General features: G+C 34.0%; 4 protein-coding genes across 7 annotated transcripts; 2 read left to right on the forward strand and 2 right to left on the reverse strand.

Annotated features, from left to right (window-relative positions):
- Positions 1-4,044: 4,044 nt before the first annotated feature.
- Positions 4,045-7,005, forward strand: LOC144850782 (uncharacterized). Its single transcript, XM_078708218.1, has 4 exons — positions 4,045-4,094; positions 4,491-4,687; positions 4,857-5,968; positions 6,285-7,005. Exons 2-4 carry the CDS (start codon positions 4,567-4,569, stop codon positions 6,366-6,368), a joined length of 1,317 nt encoding a protein of 438 aa, XP_078564344.1. The 5' UTR covers positions 4,045-4,094; positions 4,491-4,566; the 3' UTR covers positions 6,369-7,005.
- Positions 7,006-9,197: 2,192 nt separating this feature from the next.
- LOC144850785 (uncharacterized) lies at positions 9,198-13,569 on the reverse strand. Of its 2 annotated transcripts, XM_078708224.1 has the most exons (10): positions 13,449-13,569; positions 12,942-13,123; positions 12,452-12,574; positions 11,948-12,048; positions 11,409-11,503; positions 11,095-11,177; positions 10,367-10,541; positions 9,899-9,975; positions 9,349-9,490; positions 9,198-9,231 (listed from the first exon to the last, which is right to left on the reverse strand). In XM_078708224.1, the coding sequence occupies exons 2-9, from the start codon at positions 13,119-13,121 to the stop codon at positions 9,350-9,352; spliced, it is 975 nt and encodes a 324-aa protein (XP_078564350.1). In that variant the 5' UTR covers positions 13,122-13,123; positions 13,449-13,569; the 3' UTR covers positions 9,198-9,231; position 9,349. The 2 variants fall into 2 exon arrangements, with proteins under 2 accessions (XP_078564350.1, XP_078564349.1); XM_078708223.1 differs by lacking the exon at positions 9,198-9,231 and having other exon boundaries at positions 9,262-9,490.
- Positions 13,570-13,830: 261 nt separating this feature from the next.
- On the forward strand, positions 13,831-15,650 carry LOC144850217 (biogenesis of lysosome-related organelles complex 1 subunit 4-like). Of its 3 annotated transcripts, none has more exons than XM_078707452.1 (6): positions 13,831-13,893; positions 14,136-14,274; positions 14,398-14,469; positions 14,614-14,715; positions 14,946-15,071; positions 15,476-15,650. In XM_078707452.1, exons 2-6 carry the CDS (start codon positions 14,152-14,154, stop codon positions 15,560-15,562), a joined length of 510 nt encoding a protein of 169 aa, XP_078563578.1. In that variant the 5' UTR covers positions 13,831-13,893; positions 14,136-14,151; the 3' UTR covers positions 15,563-15,650. The 3 variants fall into 3 exon arrangements, with proteins under 3 accessions (XP_078563578.1, XP_078563577.1, XP_078563579.1); XM_078707451.1 differs by having other exon boundaries at positions 13,839-13,893; positions 14,036-14,274; XM_078707453.1 differs by lacking the exons at positions 13,831-13,893; positions 14,136-14,274 and adding an exon at positions 14,318-14,350.
- Positions 15,651-18,530: 2,880 nt separating this feature from the next.
- Positions 18,531-24,863, reverse strand: LOC144850762 (uncharacterized). Its single transcript, XM_078708175.1, has 2 exons — positions 24,576-24,863; positions 18,531-23,900 (listed from the first exon to the last, which is right to left on the reverse strand). The coding sequence occupies exon 2, from the start codon at positions 23,723-23,725 to the stop codon at positions 19,505-19,507; it is 4,221 nt and encodes a 1,406-aa protein (XP_078564301.1). The 5' UTR covers positions 23,726-23,900; positions 24,576-24,863; the 3' UTR covers positions 18,531-19,504.
- Between the last annotated feature and the right edge of the window lie 695 nt (positions 24,864-25,558).

Consider the following 25,558-nt stretch of genomic DNA (forward strand, 5'->3'; position numbering starts at 1 on the left):
AAACATAAAAATTCGCAAAAATGTTTATTAAATAAATAATGCATGTATTTGTTTTTTATTTTACTTCTTTTACATTTATATTATTATTAGGTATCCCAATGAAGCTGATTTTCGTTACCGCGATTTTAACACGTTCGTGAAATTTCAAAAAGTGACGTGTCTTTGAAGTTAAAAATATACTATTTCTTATGTACCCATGAGAATAAAAATTATATGCCTGGAAAGATCTTGTTTAAGGGATTATTTTTATATATTTTTAATCTATGTTTATGAAATATTTTAATAGAAAACGCGAGTTAAAAATGAGGTACAAAAGCCGGCGAGCCGAAATCCGCGCGCTAAAAATAACTTTGGAAAACACCTACCCATTTTCGCACCCGATCGCACGAGGTCCATAATAGGTGGTGGAGTAATTTTTGTTGCATGTTATCAGGCTTTAAATACTCTTTATTTTGATACGTAAATCGGTTATTATTATCATGTACATCCGCCTCATATGTCAATTTTAAATTTAAAATTGAATTTTTGAGTCTTTCTCATTATCAAAATCTGGCTAATGTAGTATTGAATTAAAGCTAATTTATATTTCTGTTTGATAAACCACATCGTTTTATTTGACTTTGCGTGGACCTCGTGCGAAGAAGCCAACAAGACCAACCACTGAAAAAAATAATCCCTACCATAAATATCAGTGTTTACCATTTTCCTTACGGGGGTTCAGTTCTCCGCTTATTACTAAATTACTGTCGCCCAGGCAATGTGCATGGTATGCATGTATTAGCGCGTTAATTAATGATTGGATAACCCCCGCAGTGGACTGTTCCATTTTCTGAACTAGTCTTCGCCGCACACGAGGCATGTCGAAAAATGTCGCCTCTCATCATGGAATATTTGCTTCGAAACGTCAATTTTACCGATTTATTAAATATTTAATAAGTGGAATATTTATCAATCTATTATATAAAACAAGTACGTTAGGAACAAATGTACCGCAGAAATTTAAGAAGCTTTGAATTTGCTATGCAGCGGCCGTAACCCATTCTTTGTAGGCGGCCGAAACGCGGTTTGGCCAGGGTTGCCGTTGTAGTATACGCTGTTTCTTAGCTATTCAATTTAAAGCGCAACTTTCGGTTAGAATAATCGAAAGGGAAATAAAATTAAACATGTTAACATTATACTATTGAGGTAATTACTTTGTTAAATTTAAAATTCCCTATTTTAAATAACAGAACAGCCTCGTTTACGGAAGTATTCGTCCACATGTTTCTGTTTACATTTTCTTCTCGAAGTTCATTTTCTACGTCGAAGAATAGGGACTTCCCCTTTTATTCGCTCATCATCACGTCGACGATGGCCGGCCACGAACCAATCACATTAACTGTGTGTCATTAAAACGTCATCGAGGCACGCTCTGCGCATGTTTAAACAGAACTAAAAAAATGAACACGGCGATCATGACGTCGTCACATAAAATGCTGTGGTGGTAAAAAGTGTACCCGAGTCAGAAAGTACCGAAGTGTGGCGAATTCTCGCTCCAATAAGAAGTCACGCCGACCAGGCTAGGCCTAGGCTTGGAATGTATTTTCGCCTATTTGGCGAACGAGGCAATAATTATTTTCGCCAAATGGAGACTCCAGTCGCCATTGGCGAATTGGCGAGCGGTTAGCGCGAGCGTAGCTTACTGACATGAATAAATTAATAAAAAATAGTTAAAACACAATACAAGATTCAAGAAATTTTATTTGTCCATAAAAATGGAAATTCACTTTGCTTGGTAGATTAAAACAACAATATTGCAACAATTTAAAACGTGCAGTATTTTAACAGATTAAAAAACAAGATAAAAAGTTAAAAATACTGTTAAAAATGTAAAACTATTTAAAAATTGCATTATCGTCTTACATTAGAATTAAAAATATGAATGCTATTTACAACGAAGGGTTTTCTAGTTCTACAATACTGTTTGTTTGGTGGTTGATACCCTGAAAGTAATTTTCAACCTAGGGCGTGTTCAGATTGAGTAATTTACCTGATTAAGTTGGTTACCTACCAACCTGTGACCCAAATTAGCGATGATTGACCGTATATTAACAAACCTAAATCATGTTCCCAGCCTACCATCAAATTCTACAGTCTAGGCCTCTAAATCAAGGCTTACATTATTCAACATTGTAGCCAAACATTTCTTCCAACAAGTCACAATTTCCTCCATAGCCCTTAAGCTCTTCCACCTACTGTAGCCTCAAAAGGCTTATTCCACCACCTCCTTTCACCCAGTTAAATCTTAGGGTAATACTCGCTCTACAGTAAAGCAGTCACTCACTACAGTAACACTTCATGTACTAATGAAAATATCCCTGTACATTATTATGCTCTAATTTACAGGTTTTCATTTTAAATTAAAGAATGTTGTTGTATCAGATTTTATTGATTGTTTCCATGCATACAGGCTGTAAGAGCCTTGAGGTATGAATCTCGGCATGGAAACAGAATTAAAGGCATCCGTTAAGGTTGTCAACTGTCACACGACTTGCTATCAACATTATTGATTTTTAACAAATAATTTGTTATTATTATAATACCACAGTGTAACAGGTTTGTAAGAAAATTCAATACTTTGTTACACAATACGGAATAATATGACGCCTCAAAATGTATTTGAAGTCTTAAATAAATTTGCCATCAGTCACTTAATAATTGCTTGGTTACTGTAGATTTGAAAAATAAATAATAGAATTTAATTTTATCATCTAAATAAATAAATCAACAATTATAGCAGGCCAAATTATTCTCTGCATTTTAAACCAGGGCTGTCACATTTCTTTATAGACACTTTGCTATATTTTGTTTAATATACTTATTCTCAAAGACGTAAAATATATGCCTATGGAATTATTATTTACAAACATGCATTTGCCAACAGAGGTCATAATTTGTTAACATCATTCGCATGGAAATAAAATGATCATTTTTGGCAATGTTTATGCCTTATTTTAAAACAATTCAGATTTTCATAATTTTTGCTTTATATTTAATATATTGCATCATTATCCTTAGCTAGGTAGTACTAACTAGGCCTAGCCTAGGCCTAACCCTACCACTAATACCCTACCTAATCCGCTACCACCAATCCCCGACCCCAACCACCAATCTTCCCCCCCCCCCCTCCGTCCACCACCCAGAAGTCTCTCTGAAAATTAAACATAAAACCAAACTATATAAAATGTTATCAAAAAGTCTAAAAAATATATTAAAAATCATTATAATTTTAAAGTACAATCAATATTATTTGGGCCGAATCATCCCGTACCCAAATCACACATGTGTATGCCTAGCTTAGGGTGAGCTTAGTAGGCTAGCCAGCAGCAGTAATGTATACTGACTTACTAGGCCTAGCCAGGAGTAGACCTATAGCGAATCACCGGCCTAGCTAGCTAGACTAGTAGTAGGCTAGAGGGCCTAGCTAGGCCAAGCCTACTGACAGATAGGAAAGCTTAGAAATAAATTAAAGAAAATGACATATTTACCTGAAATTGGTGTCAGTATATGCTCTAATAAATGTAGCTTATTACCAGACTAGTACTTTTTTGAATTAATATTTTGTAATAAAGAAAATGGTTCGCTATTCACACACAGGAGAGAGTATAGGCCAAGTGATAAGTTGAGATGTAGGATCGTCTGCCCACATGCTGCTGCGCTGGTGCGTACCGTCGTTGTGAGAGGTCGTCGTGTTTTGGGCCGCGATTCGTATAGTACGTACGTACGTAAAACACACTTTTAGGTGAAAAATACATTGTATTGCCAGAGAACAAAGCTAATAATGTTAAAATACTGTGTTACCTATTATTAATACAACAATTGTAGGCCTAGGCCTAGGCCTAGTTAGACATATTCAAATTTGTTTAATCAATATAATAATTTTTATTATATTTATTATTTGTATTATTAATCGATCATCGTTCCCGGTAAAGATATGTTTACCTTTGGGGAGGGAGAAATATGAAATTGGGACAATCATTATGGATTTCGTGTAAACGTTTCACACAAAAAAACAAAAATATTGACCTCCATATTTCGATTGTTTTGTTTGTCAGGTTTGTGGTGTAAATGACATTTTCTGAATAAAAATCATTCATATTGACGCTCTATAATATTTTAATTATAATAATAACTTGTTTGTATTTTAGTAAAGCCCTATTTGTACCTAAATTGTACCTAACATGATGATAGCTGTGCGTTAGGCCTAGCCTCTATATTATACTGTATATTATTAATAATTAGCTAGAGTGTGTAGGAGGCCTGGCCCCACTGGCTGGTGGGGTTAAGCAGCTAAGCCTAGCCTAAGTTATACTACATACTATTTAGGCACTCCTGGGTGGTGGAGACTAGCAGGGGGGGGGGGGGGAGATTAAAATAAAAATGGAGAATATCTAACAAACAGTTTTATGCTTGCTGTGATCATTAAGTTATGTTTTTAATTAAATTTACAGATCCGAAAACTAAATGAATGTGTAAAAATTGGTACGAAGGAAAACTGATGATTGATAAACTGAACTGGTGTCGAAGATGGAAAATGGCTCAGAATCAAATGAAATGTTTAGCAAAAGTTATTACAATACGTTCACATGTGGACAGTGTGTTCAACAATTCTATGATTTAATAGAGTTTCTTTCTCATCGATTGCAACGTAATTTTATTACATAATTATAATTGAAATACTGTGTGCTTTGTATATTTTATTTATAGATAATTTTTAAGCCAACAACTAACTATAAGCCAACTATTGTTTAAAAATAATTTAAAAAATTAACAAGACCTTAAATTTTGTGATTGTAAATTTTTTTTTTTGTATTTAGATGTAAAAGAAGAAAACAGCAGTCGCTGTGAACTATGCAACAAAACGTTTAGCAGTATGGTAATCACGATCCGACATTATAAAATACATCATGCCGTTGACGTGTTTGCTGATAAAAATACTCAAACTATCGATAACAGGTCACCCGTAGAGCTAGAAGAATGTCAAAAACTAAATGAACAAAGGTGTAAATATCTTAAAGACGAAAAAGATTACCAGTTTCAACTCATGAAAGAACACGTGAAAAAGGGCGAGAATTTTCAGTACACTAAACAAACTTTTTACTGTATTCATTGCGATTATAAATGTTATACAAGTACCGTACTCAGTAAACACATGCTTGACAACCATGAATCGGCCATGGAGACCGAAAGCAACATGGACGATGACGTGGTCACAGCGGGTGAGGTCGTGTGGTTGTCGGAATATTTAAAAATGAATGCTGAACGGCAGGATGATCCGTCGACAAAGCAACGTACTCCAACGAAACGAACATCTAAAGAAAGAGTTGGCGAATTTCTGTGTGTAACTTGCGGAAAGAGCTTTAAAAGGGCGCGGTCACTGAGAACTCACATGGAGATTCACAGAACGGAACGCAACTTCCTTTGCGACGAATGCGGTAAAGCATTTAAATCGCAAACACGTCTTAATGCACACCGAAAGATTCATCGTAAAAAGATATTCGTATGCGCACACGAGCAGTGTACGTTTAAATCCAATGTTAATAGTTTGATACAGCAACACCGACAACTACATCCAGCCGGGTGTGTCTTGTGTGAAGTTTGCGGATTCGCGTACACGGACAAATCTACATTAGCGAAGCATATGCAGGTTCATTCGCTAGACCGCCCTTTTGCTTGCTCGTTAAACAGCTGCACATGGCGTTTTAAAACCGAAGCCATGTGCAAGGCACACATTCGATCGCATACCTCACGTGGAAAATTTAAATGCCAGTTGTGTGGTTATGTTTTCAGGCACAAACACCATCTACATCGGCACGAAGCCAACATGCACGGTATAAAGATATTAACATCATCAACCACAGAAGAGTTGATCCCCGAGAAAAGACAAGATGATTCGTTCGTAGTCTGGCACACTGCTCCGCATGATAGGGTTAGTCTCATTGTTCCTTTCGTAATAAAGCATTCAACGCCGCAGTAGCGTAGCCATGATTTGCAAAAAGGAGTCCATATTTAGGATGAGAGAAAATATTTAACTTTTACAACATGTTTACGAAATGAAATTTATCATAAAAAAGTCATATATTGAAGGAAAAATGTATACCCACTGATTGTTCAACATAAACATGTTGTATGCATTCTTTTCCACAGTCCCAGCATCTCATGTGGTGATTTCAGGATAAAGTGGCTAAGCTGCTACAGTCCAATAACTACTACATTCGTCTAACCTATCACTGTCTTTTTTACAGGTCATGACCTCAGCAGATAACGACACAGTAGCTGTTCCTCTAGAAGTATTTCTCAATGCACTTCCGCCAACTACTTTATCCTGATAATGATCCACTACACAGCAACCGTAGTTCATCAACTTATAAAAATTTAGGCTCACGACAGAGAATATGTGGTTCCAAAAATATTACCTTTTGTTGCATGAAAAGTTCTATTTACTCCTAAGTATTTATAATATTGTATTTATTTTTAATCGAATGTATTTATTTTTAAAATGTATAAACAATAGTCACCCAGGAGAGTACACACTGTTTTTAATAAAATCTTAAATACACAGATAACGATGCAACATTATTAAATTAAGAATTAGTCTTATTTGATATAAATATTTAATATATAAACCACTGATAATGAAGGGTGATCCCTCAAAACATTATTTACTGTAATTTAGTCGCACTTACATAAACTAGTGATTAAAAAGCGCTTCTGTTTTAAGCTTGGTTCCCACTAGGACGCAAAGCACGAAACGTGATTATTCCAAGTGCCGCTTGTGATTGGTCAATTAGTTTGCGTTGAGGCTTACGTTTGTGCGTTGTGGCTTGCGTTTGTGCGTTGTGGCTTGCGTGTTTGCGTTACGTCCTAGTGGGAACCAGGCTTTAAATTTATAATTTAAATATTAATATAAGAATGCTTGGCATTTTACCGGATACTGTAAATATAACTGGGAAACATTAAAAAATATATGCAAAATTTCTTATTTTCTGTTGTATATAATAAATATTTATTATTTCACTTTATTTATCTATATATTATACATTTTTTCAATAACTAAACAAATATTTGTGTGAATCAAACATATCTGAGTTGAAATTGATTATGCAGTTTTTCGCTTCACAAAAAGAATGCTATGTGAATGCGCATTTGCCAATGGTTTTTATTTGTGTTAGTGGAAACAGGCCTTCAAATAGAAAGAAACATGGGATTGCTAAACTCTGAAATTAAGTATGGAATGATATAAAGATCACAAAATATTCACAAAATATACATTAATTGCGCAAATATGTAAATATCGTACAAGAATTCTAACGTTTAAAACCAACACTAAAACCATTGCAAACAACCTTGTATGTATAACCATACAGTATATTAATTTTAAATTTTGTCTAAAATTACCATAACCTACAGTATCATATTTAGCGTACTGTATAAACAAAATGGTTCTACAAATTATTTTATAAAAGATTGCTAGTTATTTTTTCCAATTACTGAATTCGTATACATAAAATTGTTGTAATCTTTAAAAATTCTATTAATTTAACTTTTAAGTAAATTTTGCAGCCCTAAAGTTCACTTTTGGATTTTACACGCAAATATTTTAACCCTGATGGTCACTCATGGATTTGACACTCTGAATGAAAATCAACAAGTGGTGTAAAGTGGGCCTGCTAGTATAGCAGTACAGTATTATACAACATTTTAAAATTCTATGTAATATGTTGTTATTTATTTATTAACTTGACTAACGATTTGCACAAATGATACAAAATGTAGTATCATGCTAGGCTATATATCCCAGCCATACTTCTGTGTCATTCTGATAGGCTATTTATCCCAGCCATACTTCTGTGTCACTCTGATAGGCTATTTATCCCAGGCCATACTTCTGTGTCATTCTGACAGGCTATTTATCCCAGCCATACTTCTGTGTCATTCTGACAGGCTATTTATCCCAGCCATACTTCTGTGTCATTCTGATCGGCTATTTATCCCAGCCATACTTCTGTGTCACTCTGATAGGCTATTTATCCCAGCCATACTTCTGTGTCATTCTGAGAGGCTATTTATCCCAGCCATACTTCTGTGTCATTCTGAGAGGCTATTTATCCCAGCCATACTTCTGTGTCATTCTGAGAGGCTATTTATCCCAGCCATACTTCTGTGTCATTCTGATAGGCTATTTATCCCAGCCATACTTCTGTGTCATTCTGAGAGGCTATTTATCCCAGCCATACTTCTGTGTCATTCTGAGAGGCTATTTATCCCAGCCATACTTATGTGTAATTCTGATAGGCTATTTATCCCAGCCATACTTCTGTGTCATTCTGATCGGCTATTTATCCCAGCCATACTTCTGTGTCATTCTGATATGCTATTTATCCCAGCCATACTTCTGTGTCATTCTGATAGGCTATTTATCCCAGCCATACTTCTGTGTCATTATGAGAGGCTATTTATCCCAGCCATACTTCTGTGTCATTCTGATAGGCTATTTATCCCAGCCATACTTCTGTGTCATTCTGAGAGGCTATTTATCCCAGCCATACTTCTGTGTCATTCTGAGAGGCTATTTATCCCAGCCATACTTATGTGTAATTCTGATAGGCTATTTATCCCAGCCATACTTCTGTGTCATTCTGATCGGCTATTTATCCCAGCCATACTTCTGTGTCATTCTGATATGCTATTTATCCCAGCCATACTTCTGTGTCATTCTGATAGGCTATTTATCCCAGCCATACTTCTGTGTCATTATGAGAGGCTATTTATCCCAGCCATACTTCTGTGTCATTCTGAGAGGCTATTTATCCCAGCCATACTTCTGTGTCATTCTGATAGGCTATTTATCCCAGCCATACTTCTGTGTCATTCTGAGAGGCTATTTATCCCAGCCATACTTCTGTGTCATTCTGAGAGGCTATTTATCCCAGCCATACTTATGTGTAATTCTGATAGGCTATTTATCCCAGCCATACTTCTGTGTCATTCTGATCGGCTATTTATCCCAGCCATACTTCTGTGTCATTCTGATATGCTATTTATCCCAGCCATACTTCTGTGTCATTCTGATAGGCTATTTATCCCAGCCATACTTCTGTGTCATTATGAGAGGCTATTTATCCCAGCCATACTTCTGTGTCATTCTGAGAGGCTATTTATCCCAGCCATACTTCTGTGTAATTCTGATAGGCTATTTATCCCAGCCATACTTCTGTGTCATTCTGAGAGGCTATTTATCCCAGCCATACTTCTGTGTCATTCTGATATGCTATTTATCCCAGCCATACTTTTGTGTCATTCTGATAGGCTATTTATCCCAGCCATACTTCTGTGTCATTCTTTTAAATGCATTTTGGGCTTCTTTTTCAGAGTATTCAGTATTTGGGTTGCTGTCTAGCCTAGCATTCGTATCAGACATTATCTCGGCTCGTACTTGCACCAAAATGCTCTACAAAAAAGCATATATTTAAACGCCTGCTAGGTTCCATAGATTTTATTTTATTTGTGAAATGCAGTGTAGTTAAAAAAGGTTTCAGATGTAATACTAATCATCACCCAGGTGTATAAATGGGTACCGGTTAGATCAAGACACAACTTTGCGCTGATTACTAGCTGCATTATGGAAGCATGTTTCCATACGTGTTTGATCCATAAAAATGACTGGGGTAATAATGTTCAGCGCATTGATAGCTTGCTTATATGCGCTATATAAGAATGAACTATTAATATTATTATTACAGTATTATCTACTCTAGTCTAGCTTGGGACAATCCAATCATTTATAATTAGTTTGTAATATTATTTATCGCTTTGCAAAATGCAGAATGTGTTGGTTAAAAAATCAAAATTGTCATACCTCAATATCATTAGTAGGTGACCAACCAGACCGTGTTAATAATTCCATACAAATACTGCCACCAATAGTCACATGACCTAAATACATGGAGGGAGATAAACAGTAAAATTTTACTACACAACTAAAAACAAAAAAAATTAATACTATACTTACATTACATGCTATGGTAGAATGAGTCTTCTCGGATAAGGACTATAAACTGTAGGTCCAGTGTACACATCTAGCTTATGTGCACTTTTAAAGAACCTAGTACATCTTTCAAGATGAGTAGGGAGTTACCCTGGTGTACTAGTACTGTACATCACAGCCACTTATCATAACTGGGCCCTCTGGGAGACCAGAGTCTTTGACTGAAGAGGTCACCCAGTATAAAAATGTTTTTTTTCACCTTTTCCTAGCTTAACTTAATTATGTTACTTTATTCTTTTTCAAATATTTAAGTATACTAAAATAGTTTCTTTTACCCACCGGTAAGAAATTTAAATCTAGGCTTGACGACTCGTAAGAATGGAGGCTCCATTGGGTATCCTGATGGAAATGTCATCTCAATTTTAATTGCAGGTTCCTCGTTATACTTTTTTGCATACCTCACGATGTCACTCCCCAATCGTGATGTACTATCAAAGTCAGTTAACAGTACATCCTGAAGATGAAAAAAAAAAGAAAGAGAAATAAAGAGACCAAACTTGAAATGGTTTTAGTTTAGATGTTTTGTTTACGATGTCTTAACGATGTATTGTCCCCCCTGAAAAAATAACTCTTAAAAAACTATTTTTTGTTGAATATGCCATTTTAATGTCACATAATATTTGGCCATTTTGACCAAAAAAATTGGATGGAAAATATGTATTTACCTGAAAAAACTGCAATTTAAAGCCAAAAAAAATAGTCAAATTACGGGGTTACATAATACTTCAATTCAATTAAAATAGTCTTTATTGCAATCTAAGTAAACAGAGATTGAATTTTGGTATAAAATGAACAAAAAGAATAAAATTGCATGACAAGTATAGGTAACATCTAAATACATATGAGAAAAAAGCAATAAAAATCTAAAGCTTTAACGAGAATCTACTGGTAATGAGTAGTTTAATTTAATCTTTCGTCAACAAATTGCTTATAGAATTTGAAAATGTTTATATTTATATGTAGGCCTACACAAATATTTAAAAAAAACATATTAAGTGTGAACATACCCATAAAAATAAGTTATCACCTCTGGGACCGCCTTTAATACCAAAGTTGTTCTCTCTTGACGATTTCTTAAGCTGTTTAAGATCTATAAAACAAAAACCCTAGTCTGAATTTCCAGTAAACTCTAGTATTGTATGACTTCCATCTAGTGCTTTTTGATCTTCTTACCTCATCCTTTGGATGAGATGTGAAGCTGTTGTAAATAAAACAAAAACTTACTCTATAAACCTCTAGTATTGTTTACTTTCATCTACTATCATGTCGTTTCTTTACCTCATCCTTCATATGAGATGTTAAGCTGTTGTTGTCTACTCACCTATCATAAGACGTGAAACTGCCGCAGAATTTGGCATATTTCTTGGATATTTCATGTTCAGACTTGAGTCATCATCAATGTCATCTGTAATATTACTAATAAAAAGAGCACATAACAGCTGGACAGAGAGGAGGGAATATCCCAATTAAATCTTTGCATTAAACAATTTGTATATGCGTATATGAGTATTTTTAGGAAGGAAAATAATGCTTAAATAGGAACGCCAAGACTTCATCATAGGGTCATTCTGAAGCTGAAATACAGATCTGCTCCACTCTGTACTGGAGAACAGAGCAGTGTAAATAGTTCCTTTTCTTCTTTTTTTTGGTTATCTTAAGATATTTTTGTGTATAAAGCACTTTGTATATTAGGCACTATATAAGACTACAATTATTATTATATTCAACTTGATAATACAGTATTAACACAACTCAAGTGGCAAACTTAAACATACTCTTTAGCATTGCATGAAATTAATAGAACAAAATTCCTTTAAAAAATTGTTTTTCTTTTTAACACTCAAAAGTGCTGATTTATACCTGTCATTTTCCTCCTTTAGTGTGTAATAATCATCATCTTCTTCTTCACTGTCTTCTTCATCATCCTCCTCATCTTCATTTTCTGTGTCTAAATCATGTTTCTGTAAATTTATTTATTATATAATTTTCTTGAATTTTGAATGTGTATCTTAAATAACTGATGGTTAAATAAGCACACAAATTATTTGTAACTTCAAATAAACTTCTATCAAGCAAAACAATGCTGGAGCCCAAACAGAGTACACAAGCTGTGATTTATATGTAAGTGATTATAGGTGTCATTTTGGTTCATTGCATATTCATGAGTTATATTATTGCAAATATTATCTAATAATGATGATATTTTATATTGTGTCAATATGTTAAAATAAAATCAATTCATAAATGTATATATTATAATTAAAAAATATAAAAAAATTAATAAAAAAATATAAAATTAGTAAGTAGTTATGGTATTTTTGGTTTTGTGCAACTAAATAAATTATAAAAGTTTTTTTAACTTACATTAGAGAAGATAATTTGAATCATGTTTAATATTTGTGATAATGTTTTATTCTTCTTATTTTCCAAAGCATCATTCACTTCAAAGAAATGTAAATTTGTGGCTTCATCTTCGCTAGAGACAGACTATACAGTAATTATAAACATTAAGCTCTGTCTACACTATCAAACTAGTTTGACAAAAAAAGTGGGACGTCCCATCGAAAACTATCTGTTGGAGTCCCCAGGGTCTATCATGTGTGATGTGTGTTATTGTTTGTATTGTAAAAACCGGAATAAATTGAATTGAATGTGGTGGTGATATGACGTCATCATATCCATATATGGACACATCACATTTTTTTGTCACATACAGTTTGATAGTGTAGACAGAGCTTTAGACAGAATATTAGACAAAATATTATTTCTATTATTAATGAATACAAAAACACATTACTGAAAAAAAGATGACAAATATATTATGAGTATTATCAAAACAATATTATGCACTTACAAATTCTTCTTGATTTTCAGAATTAGAACATGTTATTTTGAAAGTAACTCTAGAGTCTGATTGCAATGTTGGTCCAAGTTCAAAAGTAAGTTCTCTGACTTCTTCGTTAACTTTACTGAGAGTAAATGATGCATCTTTCGATTTGATCCATTCCTCCGCCTCCTCCTTATATTTCTCCATCACTGTAGTGTAAGAAAAGTTGAGTTTGAATTTTAGCTGGCCATTTAAAAAAAATAATACAACATTATATGGATTTACTCTAAAAATCTATTTCAATCTGGGACATTTTGTCTACAAGCCATCATGACAACTATGCCATAGGTGGTCAATTCGCCCCGGATTGCTGTGTCATCGTTGTTGCGGAAATGTAAGCTAGCGACGTTATTCCGTTAATACTAGGCTAGGGAGGAGCCTAGCCAGACTGGCTATACAAAATATACCATCGTTTTCTAAGGCCTATGCCTAGACTAAAAGTCTAAATATGATCCTAAAAAACTTTAGTTTTACCAGATAATTCATAGACCGGGTCCAGGGACAGATCACACACACAGTTAAAAAAATGAAGTCCACCAGAGCAGAGCCAGGACGTGTGGTGAGTTGGACGACGTACAGGGAAGAGAAAGGGCCGGGGAGAAGAATCGGAGTGTTGTTGTTTTTGATGATGATGATGTAATGGTTGTGTTTCGGGGAATTCCAGCAAATTAAAAGGGTTTATTAAAACGACTTTTTTTATTTTGTATGTCTTACTACATACATAAATATATGGCTAGAAATATTATTACATATAAAAAGATATTTTAAAGTTTATTTATTGAAACTAAATAATTTTTTACTAAGAAGAAAATTCGTTTTAAAAACATTTATTTTGAGAACTAGTATTTCCGTAAACACGCAAGTCAAAAGTCACAATTGATCAGCGATAGATAAAAACACAATAGGGAAAAAATTACTGGTAGGTAGAGTCCAAGATATGTTATAAACCGTATTGATTGTAATTCTAGTATTCACTAGGTAGTAGGCTAAAATTAGTTGCCAAATCCTGATATCTATAGTATACTACTATAGAGTAATCAATTATTACCATCATTTTGTAGTACTGCTCCTCTAGGCTACTGTTTGTGTGTGGATGCAAGAATAACAAAAACATCTCGCCTTCCATTTGGATTTGCACTTTCCCCAACTTGCTGTTTTTAGATGTAGAAGACAAAACATGGCATCTGTTTCTGAAGTAAAAGAGGCGGAAAAAGAAGATGTAGTACTAACAACAGACGAGATTGTTGAAGAAACAGCTTTGGATTACTCCCAATACTTTATAACTGATTCTACAAAAGATGCAAGTGAATTTCTTTTCTGAACTTTGTTCCATTTTCAATTGTAGTACTATTAGTAATATGGCTGGCCTTGTATTCGTAAGTACAGATTGTGATTCTAATATTAATCACATTTCTTTTTACAGAAACAACAAGTAGAAGAAAAAATTGAAGAAATGCTTACTAAACTTGATGAGTTTTGTGCCGTTGTTGATATTGTAAGCTTTTGTTGTTCTCCAGCTTTCCAAAAAATTAGCACACAAATATTTCTTTTATTTTTCATATATTTTTTTAGATATTTTCCCCTTGATTTTAAATCTCTATTTACAGTATTATTTTTTGATTATTTTTTAACATTTCAGATTCGTTCAGAGTCTTCTATTTCACTCAATCACTGTCTTCCAGAAATAACGTCAAAAATGAACCAAATAAAAGAAGTATTTCAACAAATAGACCAATTAGAAGTAAGTAATCAGGGGCGGATTCAAGATGGGGGCCCCCCTCTAAATTTCGCAAATTATAATGCAAAAGATAGGACATCAGATTAATTTCAGCTCTTCATTTCACTACTTGATCCCTGATCTCCCCTCCTCCCCCCTGTTTCAAATCCTGGATCTGCCTCTGGTAATTTATTTTTAAGAAGAGTATTGGTAGTTAAGTCTACGTGGCTGAACTAATTTAGTTTTTGTTCAAGGCATTTGTCAGCATGGTTAAAGACAACGTTTGTACAATGGAAGAACAGGTGATACAGGCTGAGAAAGACCTTGGTGGAATGAAGTCTCTCAAAGGGTTCTTTAATTCAATTCCTCTATTTGCGCAGGTATACTTTTTAAATCATTTTGACATTTATTTATTTATTTATTTTGGTTTATTTAAAAAAAAGACAATACAAAACTGAATTGCCTCCAATAACATCTATAGAAAATACACATACTAAATAAAATAGTAAATAAACATACCTGGAATCTAGCAAAATATTACCAGTGATGTGATAAGTATCTGACTTAAGCTCTGTCTACACTATCAAACTAATTTGACAAAAAAGTATGATTTGCTTAAATATGTAGTGATATTATGCTTAAATATGGTAGTGATATGACATCACTTCATGCCCATATATGGGCACATCACATTTTTGTGTCACATTTTGATAGTGTAGACAGAGCTTTTACTTTGTGGATTAAATGAACTTAATATTACATTAATTGTTTATTTTGCTTGTAGAAATCTTCTGTACCCAAGACCACAGTTGTCAAGAAATATTGTCAACCAGAAATCTTCAAAACAAAAGACTATTTTCCTGATTCATGATCTGTGGAGCTTGTTGATGTTCTTGGTACCACTGTTGTTCTTATCTATATTGTTATACAGTTAAATAATACAAAAATTTAAAAAGTAATCTGTTATTTTATATATAGATATATATATATTGTTTCGAAATATGTAATTGTTTTTTATGACTGCTAAAACTGGTCCTTTAAAAAACGGTATCAATTTCTCTACCATAATCTGGTGGACACACTTTTGTGTCATCTGTAATTATGAGAAGTGAGCCCTCTATTTTACCGAATTACAGGTGTGTGGGGAAGGTGGGGCTTAATAATCCTTTTGCCTGTAAAATATTGGGTATGCAATGTTCGATTTCAATTATGTGAACTATTTGAAAAATAAAGTTTATTTCAATAAGAAGAATAAAAAACCTCGGTTGTAGTTTAAAAATTCTTCAATTTAATAATTTAAAAAATAAATAATTGCTTGAAAAGGTGGGTGATAATATTAATAGACAGTGGTGGATAAAATTCATTTGCAGCTGACAAATTCTACCACACCCACTAGCACAGCAATAAACGAAGTATAGGCTTACAAGAATTATCATCTAGGGCTATGGGCGGCCCGATCCTCATACTCGGTAGCCATTCAAACAATGGATTCAACTTAAGTCACTGACGATAACCTTTATACCTGGCTCTTATAACATGTTTATCTTCAGGATTAAATTTTTCACATGCTGTATAGCCTTGACCCATAAAAATAGCAATATCTTGCGTGACGTGGCGATTAAGTTCATACAATAGATGACCTAACTTACAAGCAAAATATATAACAAAAAACACCACCGTGTTGAAAAGATGGACCATGGTTTAAGGTACCGATATTAAGGCTGTATGATTTCATCTTTTTTCCCGTAATATTTTATGCTAAACTTGGCAAAACGGAACAATGAGAGGCATTGCAAACGAAATAGAAACAAGATTGTTGGTGCTTACGAATTGGAAACAAGTTGTTTCCGCCATCGTTGTCGTTAATTGCATCAGACAGGAAAACTCTATTTATTTTTAACATATAAAATAACAATATTCCAAACTTTAAAATCGGAGGTTTCAACAGAACCCAAGACGCCGTGACGTCTAATTTTTGGACAACTCTGTGAACAACAATGAAATTGCATGAAATTCACTACGGCGGATTTAGCCTACCAACCGCAAACCCAAATTCTTTTGTCGCAACACATCCTAAATGATTTAATTTGCGGATACACAGTAAACAAGAATCAACTGTTTTCCTTTTTTATTTAATGTGGATAAGTCCTGTAATAAAATAAACTGGGTCTAGGCCTATAGACCTATTTATGTTCCGTGATCCGTAAAACTTCAACTTCCTATCTAATTTATCAACGTGTATGAAGTTATTGCTTTATTCTGTCGATTCCTAAAAATGTATTGGTCATAATGGGATAAGGAACGGTAAATTCCTGCGATTTAAAAGTTTCCAAATTATGAGTGGGAAATAGGCTCATGGCTTCACGAAGATCACAATTATTGCTTACATAATTCAGTAGTTAATTATTCCAGTTCTCGGTCGGCAGTCTTTGGCAGATAGCCAACTGGGCATATCGAACAAATCTTTGAAAAATCTTATTATTATTGATTGATTCTTATTTAAGTTATACACATTAAATTTTTGCCTATAGAACCATCTAAAGTTTGTAAATTACAAACACGATAAAGCAACTATGTATCATTAAAACCTTATGACAAAATATAACAATGGTCGCCTAAGGGTACAGAATATAGTGTAGGCGTATTATATACTATTTCCATTAGCCTCCATGATATTATTGCAGGTTAAATGTTGAAATCACCATAATTGAAAAACCCGGATATTTAATATGAACGTGACGTCATAACATTTGGTGACGTTGAACGCATGATATGCAAATCAGTAAACATATAATCATTGTGTACCGTTTGATCAAAGTTCGAGTACATAGCAACGGTATGTTTTATCGAATACCAACTGATCCCTCCTAACATGACATTATAGTATGAAACCTTCTGCTAAAATATAATATGTACAACATGAAAATGGTAGTAAAATCATGATATCCCAGGGTGTACCTAAACATTAATTAATGCTAAATGTTGCTAAAACCGGACGAAATCAACAAGAATATTCGATTTCAGAGTAAAAAGTAAATGGTCCTCACCACAAACAGTCTATAAAGTAAAATTGGAAATGAAAAAAATACAGTAAATGCCATGTTTTATTCATCCCCACTGAGATAGCCTATATTGCATTATTTAGGCCTACAAACTTTTAAATCGTTTTTTTTTCATACCAAACGGCTGTCTATTGCTAAGTTGATTTAATTGTTAAATCCAATCTATTTACTTACTCAATTTAGCCTAATTTGAAGAATATAACATTACTTACATTTCAAAATGTTCAACTAAGCTAAGCTTTCCTGTGATAATTCGGTAATAGATAGTTAGTGAAGAAACAGCACTGGGAATCGGGTGCCTTGTATTGGATCTAGTAGTGGTACTTAGTCCAATTGACATTTCCAACCAAGCAACTCGCTTTGCAGCTATTACGAGAATTCTGTATTCAAATGTCCGACCACCTGGACACAGAAAATGGAAAACAGTACGGTACTTACCCAAAACATTTAAAATTCCTCGTCCCCCGTACACAGACAGATGTCTTTTTCTCAGACTATTTTCTCTTCTTCTTCTCTTTTCTCTATAAAAAGTTATATACAAAATCGGACCCAAAAGTTGGTAACAGCAACAGCAGACATACGTACTTACCATTACAAACCAGCCCAATAGGCTACTAGTCGCTCCATTTTTTTACAATAGTATTTTCGTTTTTTTATTATTAGGTTACAGGATCAAACACGTGTTTGAAGAGTTTTTAGTTTTGATATACACTCCACTCCACTTACTCCAATCAAAACCAAAGCTTCAAGTTTCGATAATAACAGAAATAAAAAAACTTACAAAAACATTTACATATTTAATAATACAGTATTAAACTATGATCACCTTATTATTATAAAATTAATTGATAGTACTAGTAGGCCTATACAAACCATGGCAATGTAATTAATTACAAAAATTATAGTTTTACAAATATAATTGTACAAAGCTATAGGCCTAGTAAGTAATTTAAAATCAAATAAGCCTATTAATGTAAACAACTTAAGTATATAGTTATTTACTTTATTTCTAGTACAACAATATCAAAATAAATCTGGTAAAAATTTAGAAGTTTACAATACTTGCTTAAGTAAGTTAGTATCCATTATTGTACCAGAAAATGCTAAATAGAAAACAACAAAAAAAAAACATTTATATATATACACAGCCTGTCTGTTTCCACTATTCGAATCTATTTTCGCGCGAATTATGAACTCTGATTGGCTGCACATGCTTCGTGCCCCAAAAAGTAGATGCGCATAAGCTGACGCTTTCGATTCGCGCGAATAAATTCGATTTGTGGAAACAGGCGACTCATAAAAAAAGGGGAAAAAAGAATCACAAATACCAATCTATTTTCACTAACTCAACCATTAAGTTATGGAAAGTATTATACTTATATATAAATTTTAAAGGAATACTGGCCTTAAAATCACTTTGATATTTGAATAAATTAATATATTATATAACACAATACTATAATCATTATTATAGAAAATCATATATGTAAAACAAAAACATAGAATGTAATTTGTCACAATGTTACCCTAACCTTTTGCAAGTTGTTCTTTAGAGAAGGTCAGGGGTCACGTCTGCATACGATTAGTAACGTTTGACAGATGCCTGATGAACTGTTATGGAAAATAAAAGGCATGCAGATTCTCCAAACATTATTTCAACCGATACTTCAAACCGAACAGTTAAAAAAAACTCTTTAAAAAAGAGCGGATTTACTTATTTCAGCATTGGTTAAGTTTACTGTACATATTTCTCAAGAGGTTTTATCACCATTATTAAAATGATTCTTTTGTATTTGATGTCGCTGTAACATTCCTGGTGATTTAAACTTTAGCCCGCAACTAGAACACGGATAGGCGAGGGAGGCGTGGTGTCGTGCATCGTGCGCGCGCAGTCCATTCATATAATGGTAACTGGCGCCACAGATCTTGCAGACGTACTTCTGATTTTTCTTGTGCATTAGTTGATGTTGTCGCAAGAGTTCCATCGTCTGGAACATCTGTGCGCAGTCCTTTGAATGGCACATGTAAGAGGTATTATTGGGGTGCCATTTCATAACGTGTCGTTGCAACAGATACCTAGCTTTTGCTTTGAAGTCGCAGTGTTTACAAAGAAACGAATCTTTCCCAAACTGCTTGCCTGCTGGTAATGGAATCTGGTTGTTATTATTAGTAGCATTAACCTTTTCTTTATTTACTGAATTTGTAGCTTTGTGAAGTTTGTTTGTTTTAGGATCTTTTGTAAACTTAGAAAAGTGAACGGATTTGATATGTAAGCGAACTTCACTTTTTTGAGAATCAGTGAAATCACAGAATTGACAACTGTGAGTGTTTCCGGTACTGACTTCCTTAGCTTTTTTGTTGAGTGGAGGTCTTCCTCTTTTCGACTTTTTACCAATCTGTTTCGGAATGTTTTTACCTGGTACCAAATGCCACAACTTTCTTTTGGAATTAAATTTAACTTTAAGTTTTTCCATTGTTGGGTTAGGCGGTGATGAAGCAGTTGCATCACTGCTTATGTTACTAGCTTCTAGCATTTCAGCAGCGGCTGCCAGAACAGAGAGATTTTGATCAAGCATATGATGCGTCGATAGTTGTTTGACACTACTCTGCAGCAATATGGTAGATAGGGGATTTTCTTGTTTGGAAATAACTTCATCGACAAACGATCTCTGGATTTCTGAGGACCGATTTGTTTTCTTTTGACTTAAATCTAGTGGTTTGCAGTTAATATCAGCAGTACTGACGGATTTTTTGCTTAGGTCCAATGGAACAGGTTCTGGCTCTGGTTCAGAAAGAGTTTTCTCAGATTTTCTTGTCGGCATACTTAAGTCCAATGCAGCATGTGGAGGTGGAATAGCGAATTCTTTCAAAAACCTCGTAGCAGGTTGGTTACCACCACGGAAAAAACTTGGTCCTTTGAAATGCTGTGTTTGTGGCATTTGGTTAGTTAGATTCACTTGAGCGTATAGGCCCAAGTTGCCACTAGGAACTGAACTTGTAAAAGATCCACCAGATGAAACAGATACAGAAGAAGAGTTTACAGAATGATGCAAGGCAGTTGTCGGATGGATAGCCACAGGTGGAGGATGATTGAACATATTGTGAGGATTAGACTGAGAGTAGTAGTGATGTACAGTTACAGCTGAGTCGCCATACTTCATAGGAGGGACTGTTGTGAATGTTCTGTAGTCTGGGAATGTTAGAGAAGTTGTAGTTTGCAGAGGTTTGGAATGTTGAAGTTGACCACCACTTGAAGGAATAGTCGGACATCGGGTTAACGGAGGTGGTGCCAATGGAAGTGGCAGCTGCGATTGTTGGGGGCGTGCTAGTCTTGGTTGGGCCTGGAGAGGAGGTGGTAGTAGTTGCGATATTTGTGGATGATTGTTTGGTGATATTTGTCGTGTCAGTTGTGTTTGAGGTAGAAGTGATGATGGTAGTGTGCCATCTTTTGTTGGAAACGGTACAACTTGAAATCTTGGTGGTGGTGGTGGTGGTGGTGATGGAGAACTACTAAGGTTAGGAGACACTGATGGTGTTGAATTTCCACTCTTTTTAGATAGCTTCTGTTTCATTTTTTCGTGCAACTGTTCTCTAACTGTTAAAGGAGCAGGTTTCACATTCGATCCTTTACGAAAGTAGCGGGGTTTTGGGATTGAAATTGGTATGGGCATATTTGACACAGCATTGCGAGGTAATGCTAGCACTGATTCACTTCCTATTTGCAAAGTATCTTTCTGGAAAGTTTTACTTTTTTCTCTTGCAGACTTTTGTTGAACTGGGTATGCAATATGTGTATTTGGGATAGTCGACACTCTAGCTGGTTGATATGATGGTGGAGGCCGTTGTAATTCTATCATCTTATTTTGTTCATTAATTTTTACAGGTTGTGCAATTTTTGAATTCTTGTCAACGTTTGAAATCGTTTTCTGAACCAATTCCAAAACCTTTGCATCATATATCGGCACAAAGATGCCGCCATCAGGCCCAGTAGGTTGACCTTTGTATAGAACTTGATTTTGTTTAGGATTTGGAAATACGACATGTTCAGACTGATGTTTTTGTATCTCACTGTAAGTTGCTTGCGAAACCAGTCCAATAACACCTTTAGATGGCAACCTTAGTGGAACATTCACTAATTGTTGACTGGGGTTATTTGTTGTGCTATTAACATTATGCATGCCATGGTAACCTGGTATGGTATATGGACCATATATGTACTGAGCTTGTCCTCGTCCCTTTGGACGTCCTCTTTTAGGTTTCTTTAAAACAGGTTTATGTAGCGTACTCAAGTCCACTAAAGCCATGTGTTCTTCTGACTTAGATTTCAAAGTATTCGATGACACCGGTTCCACCAGAGTTGTTGTCTTTTCTTCTGGTGTTGGCTTTAAACTAGTTTTATTATTTGTCAATATTGGATTTTCCTTAATTGTTACACTATCTTTCTTATTATTTTCTTTCTCATCATTACTAACGTCGTGTGTACTGGAAATTGAATTAACATCTGCTGGTGTCTCTTTAAGTGGTATTGTAACATTTTCAATTTTGGAGAAAACATTTGTTTGTAGGTTATGTGGTTTTACAAATACATTTTCATCCTCAGTTTCTTCAGATACGACAATATTATCAACTATTTCTGAAACTAATTTTTGAATGGAACTGAAATGGTCAGATTTTGATAGAGGAATATCTTGGTCATATTCCAAATCTCTTATTGGTGAAAGAATATTTTTTGATCGATATAGTGGATCAAGCACATTGGATTTTGCATCAGTATTTCTTGTTTGTTCTGCCATATCATCCTTAATAGAACTTTCCTGAAAGTCCTCTAATAATGACATTTTTGATAAACTAACCTCTTGATTATTTGATTGTTCAACTAAAATTTCTGGTGACATTGTCCTACTATAATCTGTATTTGACAATGAGATTTTTAATTTATTACTTTCCGATTCTTCTTCACCATTACTTGCATCTTCTGTTGGATGTTCTGTTGAGTTCAGGCTGTCAGGCTGGCTGGAACTTTTCTCAATGCTGTTTGATATCAAGAGTTTTGATGGACCACTTTGGTCACTTAATTCCATAATTAGCTCATTTGATTCATGTAAAGAACTAGTTTCGTTATCAGCTACAAATTTTTCAAATTGTTTAAGTAATTGATACTCTTCTTGAATATTTTCTATTATTTCAGTTTTAATTGTCACCTGTTTTTCTGTATCAGATTCAATAATATTCTCTTCGCTGTCATAATCAGAAGAGATAGAAACTGTCCCAGTATTGTTTACAACCAGATTATTGCTGCCACAATCATGCGTGTCACTGCAAAGTTCCTGCTTGATTATTGGAATTTTAGTTTCATTATCATTTAGGTTGTTATCGATACTTCCATCTTCCGATGCATTAGGAGTCACAGTATCTCTTTCAGATTCACTCATTGGTGTCAGAGGACACCAATTACTTGTATTTTCTTCCTCAAAGGAATGTTCATTTGTATATTCTTGTTTAATTTTTGTTTCAACCTGATGAGCATTTTGTTTGTTCTCAAAATTCTCATCACCCTCATCCTTTTTGGAATCGCATAAAGTCTTCCCAAGATCAGTAAGAAATAAGGTATCTGCAGCCACACTGGGTTTGGAACTTTGATCCAATATAGAAAATGATTTAATAGATTGGAAAATATTTCGTGTATCATCAGACTTGCATGGAAAACACTCATATTCATCTGGTGAGGTCGACCATTCCGTTGGTAACAAGTCTGTGACAGTGGGAACCTGTTGATCTTTCTCATCTTTTTCTTTAAAATTCTTTTCTCTAGTCTTCAAATCTTCTTTTTCACAAGAATTTTTCATTGGGATGTTGGTCTTATGAAGAATAACTTTACAATTTCGTTTTTGTGCTTCTTTTTTCAAGCGCTTCAGCCGGGTTTTGTCACTAACATAGTGTTTCCGGAAATTAGGTAAAAGGTCGCTACTCATTTTAGTTTAGTGTGTTTGTCACTTCCTGATATCCCTAAAAAAATAGAAAAGATATGAATAGATGGAAATCGGGTAAATGCAGATTGCAGAGTAGCGATTAAGAGTTCTTTGCCAACAAATTACATTTGGTACGTACCTTTTGTACATTTTCCAAACATTTGATTATCCAATAAATCTAAAATAAAATAAAACATTATCAAACAATTTCATACAAACATTAACACTGTAGTAAACCTTTTGTTAGAGTATTTCCTTTTGTTTTTAGAAAATATAGAATTGTTTTTCTAGAACTAAAGCTGTACAAGCAAACTATTTAGTATGATTGCCATTGAGAATTACAATCAAAATTAAAATGACAATAGAAACTGAATACACTGTAGTTAGTATACTGTACCTGGCAGCAGCAGCAGAATGACTAGAATAAAAGAACATTCTAGATCTGTAGTTACAAAATCAGATATATTTACACAAAAGATAATAACGCCTGAGAACAACAAATATTGATATAAAGTTGGGCAGATACCAAACAAAGTACTGAACCGTGTATAAATACAACCTAACATTAGTCTTCCTCAGCAATTTCACAATCACTGATTACACAACACTTAGTTACTGATCAAGATAGTAGATATTCCTGATGCTATCACTAAAATGTTAATGTAAAAGACAATTAAACTTACAGTATAAACTTAAAAACCAGACACTCAAAAAACTAGAATTCTCTTAAGGTCCATAAAAGATTTTGCAATTGCAAAGCCCACATTTACAACAAGCTTATTTCTATATAATAAACTTAGCACCATAACTATAACAATGTATTGTATAGAACCTTTGTTATGGTAATTATTACCTTAAACTTGAAAATAAAAGGTATACAAATACTGTAAGAGAACAAAGCCAAGTCTAGCTCACACACCAATAGCTTCCAGTACGTGCTTAAATACAGTTTTCAGCGTCCATACTAAAAAACCATACATCAGCTTTCGTTTGTGAATAATGTATTTCATTTAAATATGTATGGCTTTAAGTATTCAGCAAGCAGGAAATTAAATATAGTCTGAAACACAATCCAGGAAACTATCGAGTTTTTGGCGGAAGTTAAGTGCTGATTTCCATAATAATATGATACACTCTGAGAACATTGTGCAGTACAACACATATATACATACTGTATATAATAACAAAAGGAGCTGTTGCATTGGGAAATGTTTAGAAATAATATCTACAATATAATATTAATACTGTATATTATAATAATCTACAGGTGTACAATATAAATAATATTATTACAAATCTAGGTGATTAGGCGGACCACAATAAACTGTAGGATATCTACAAATTCAAATGATTTGATAATATTACATGTAATTACAGTATCATCAAAGAATTTCATCTAGCTTCTATATTTATAAAGATAACATTTTCTTTTTTGAAAAAAAAACAATGGTGAGTACGTATTCTATCAGAGATCTTTATCAAACTGACTGATTGTAAGTAAGTACTCTCTGTTTTATAAATAGCTCTTTCAAAAAAGAACATTTTATCTTTTATAATTTACAGCTAGTAGCTTCATAATGATAATATTAATCTAGTACTAATAAAATAAGCTGTGTTGTATAAACCATGTGTTTTCAAAAAGAATGTCTTGAGGTTTTAGTCAATTCTGTCTTCTGGAAATTTGGAATGCAGCCTACCACACATATTCAAATTATTCAGTAATTGTCCACTGGTTTTGAACAGAGAGAGAGCATTGAATGAACAATACTCTCCTTCATTCCTGTGAACACTCCATAATGAACAAAAGAATGGCATTGTTTAATAAATAAACTATTC

Source organism: Antedon bifida, chromosome 8 (genome assembly GCF_963402885.1).
Source record: "Antedon bifida chromosome 8, ecAntBifi1.1, whole genome shotgun sequence".
In the NCBI taxonomy this organism is placed as follows: Eukaryota; Metazoa; Echinodermata; class Crinoidea; order Comatulida; family Antedonidae; genus Antedon; species Antedon bifida.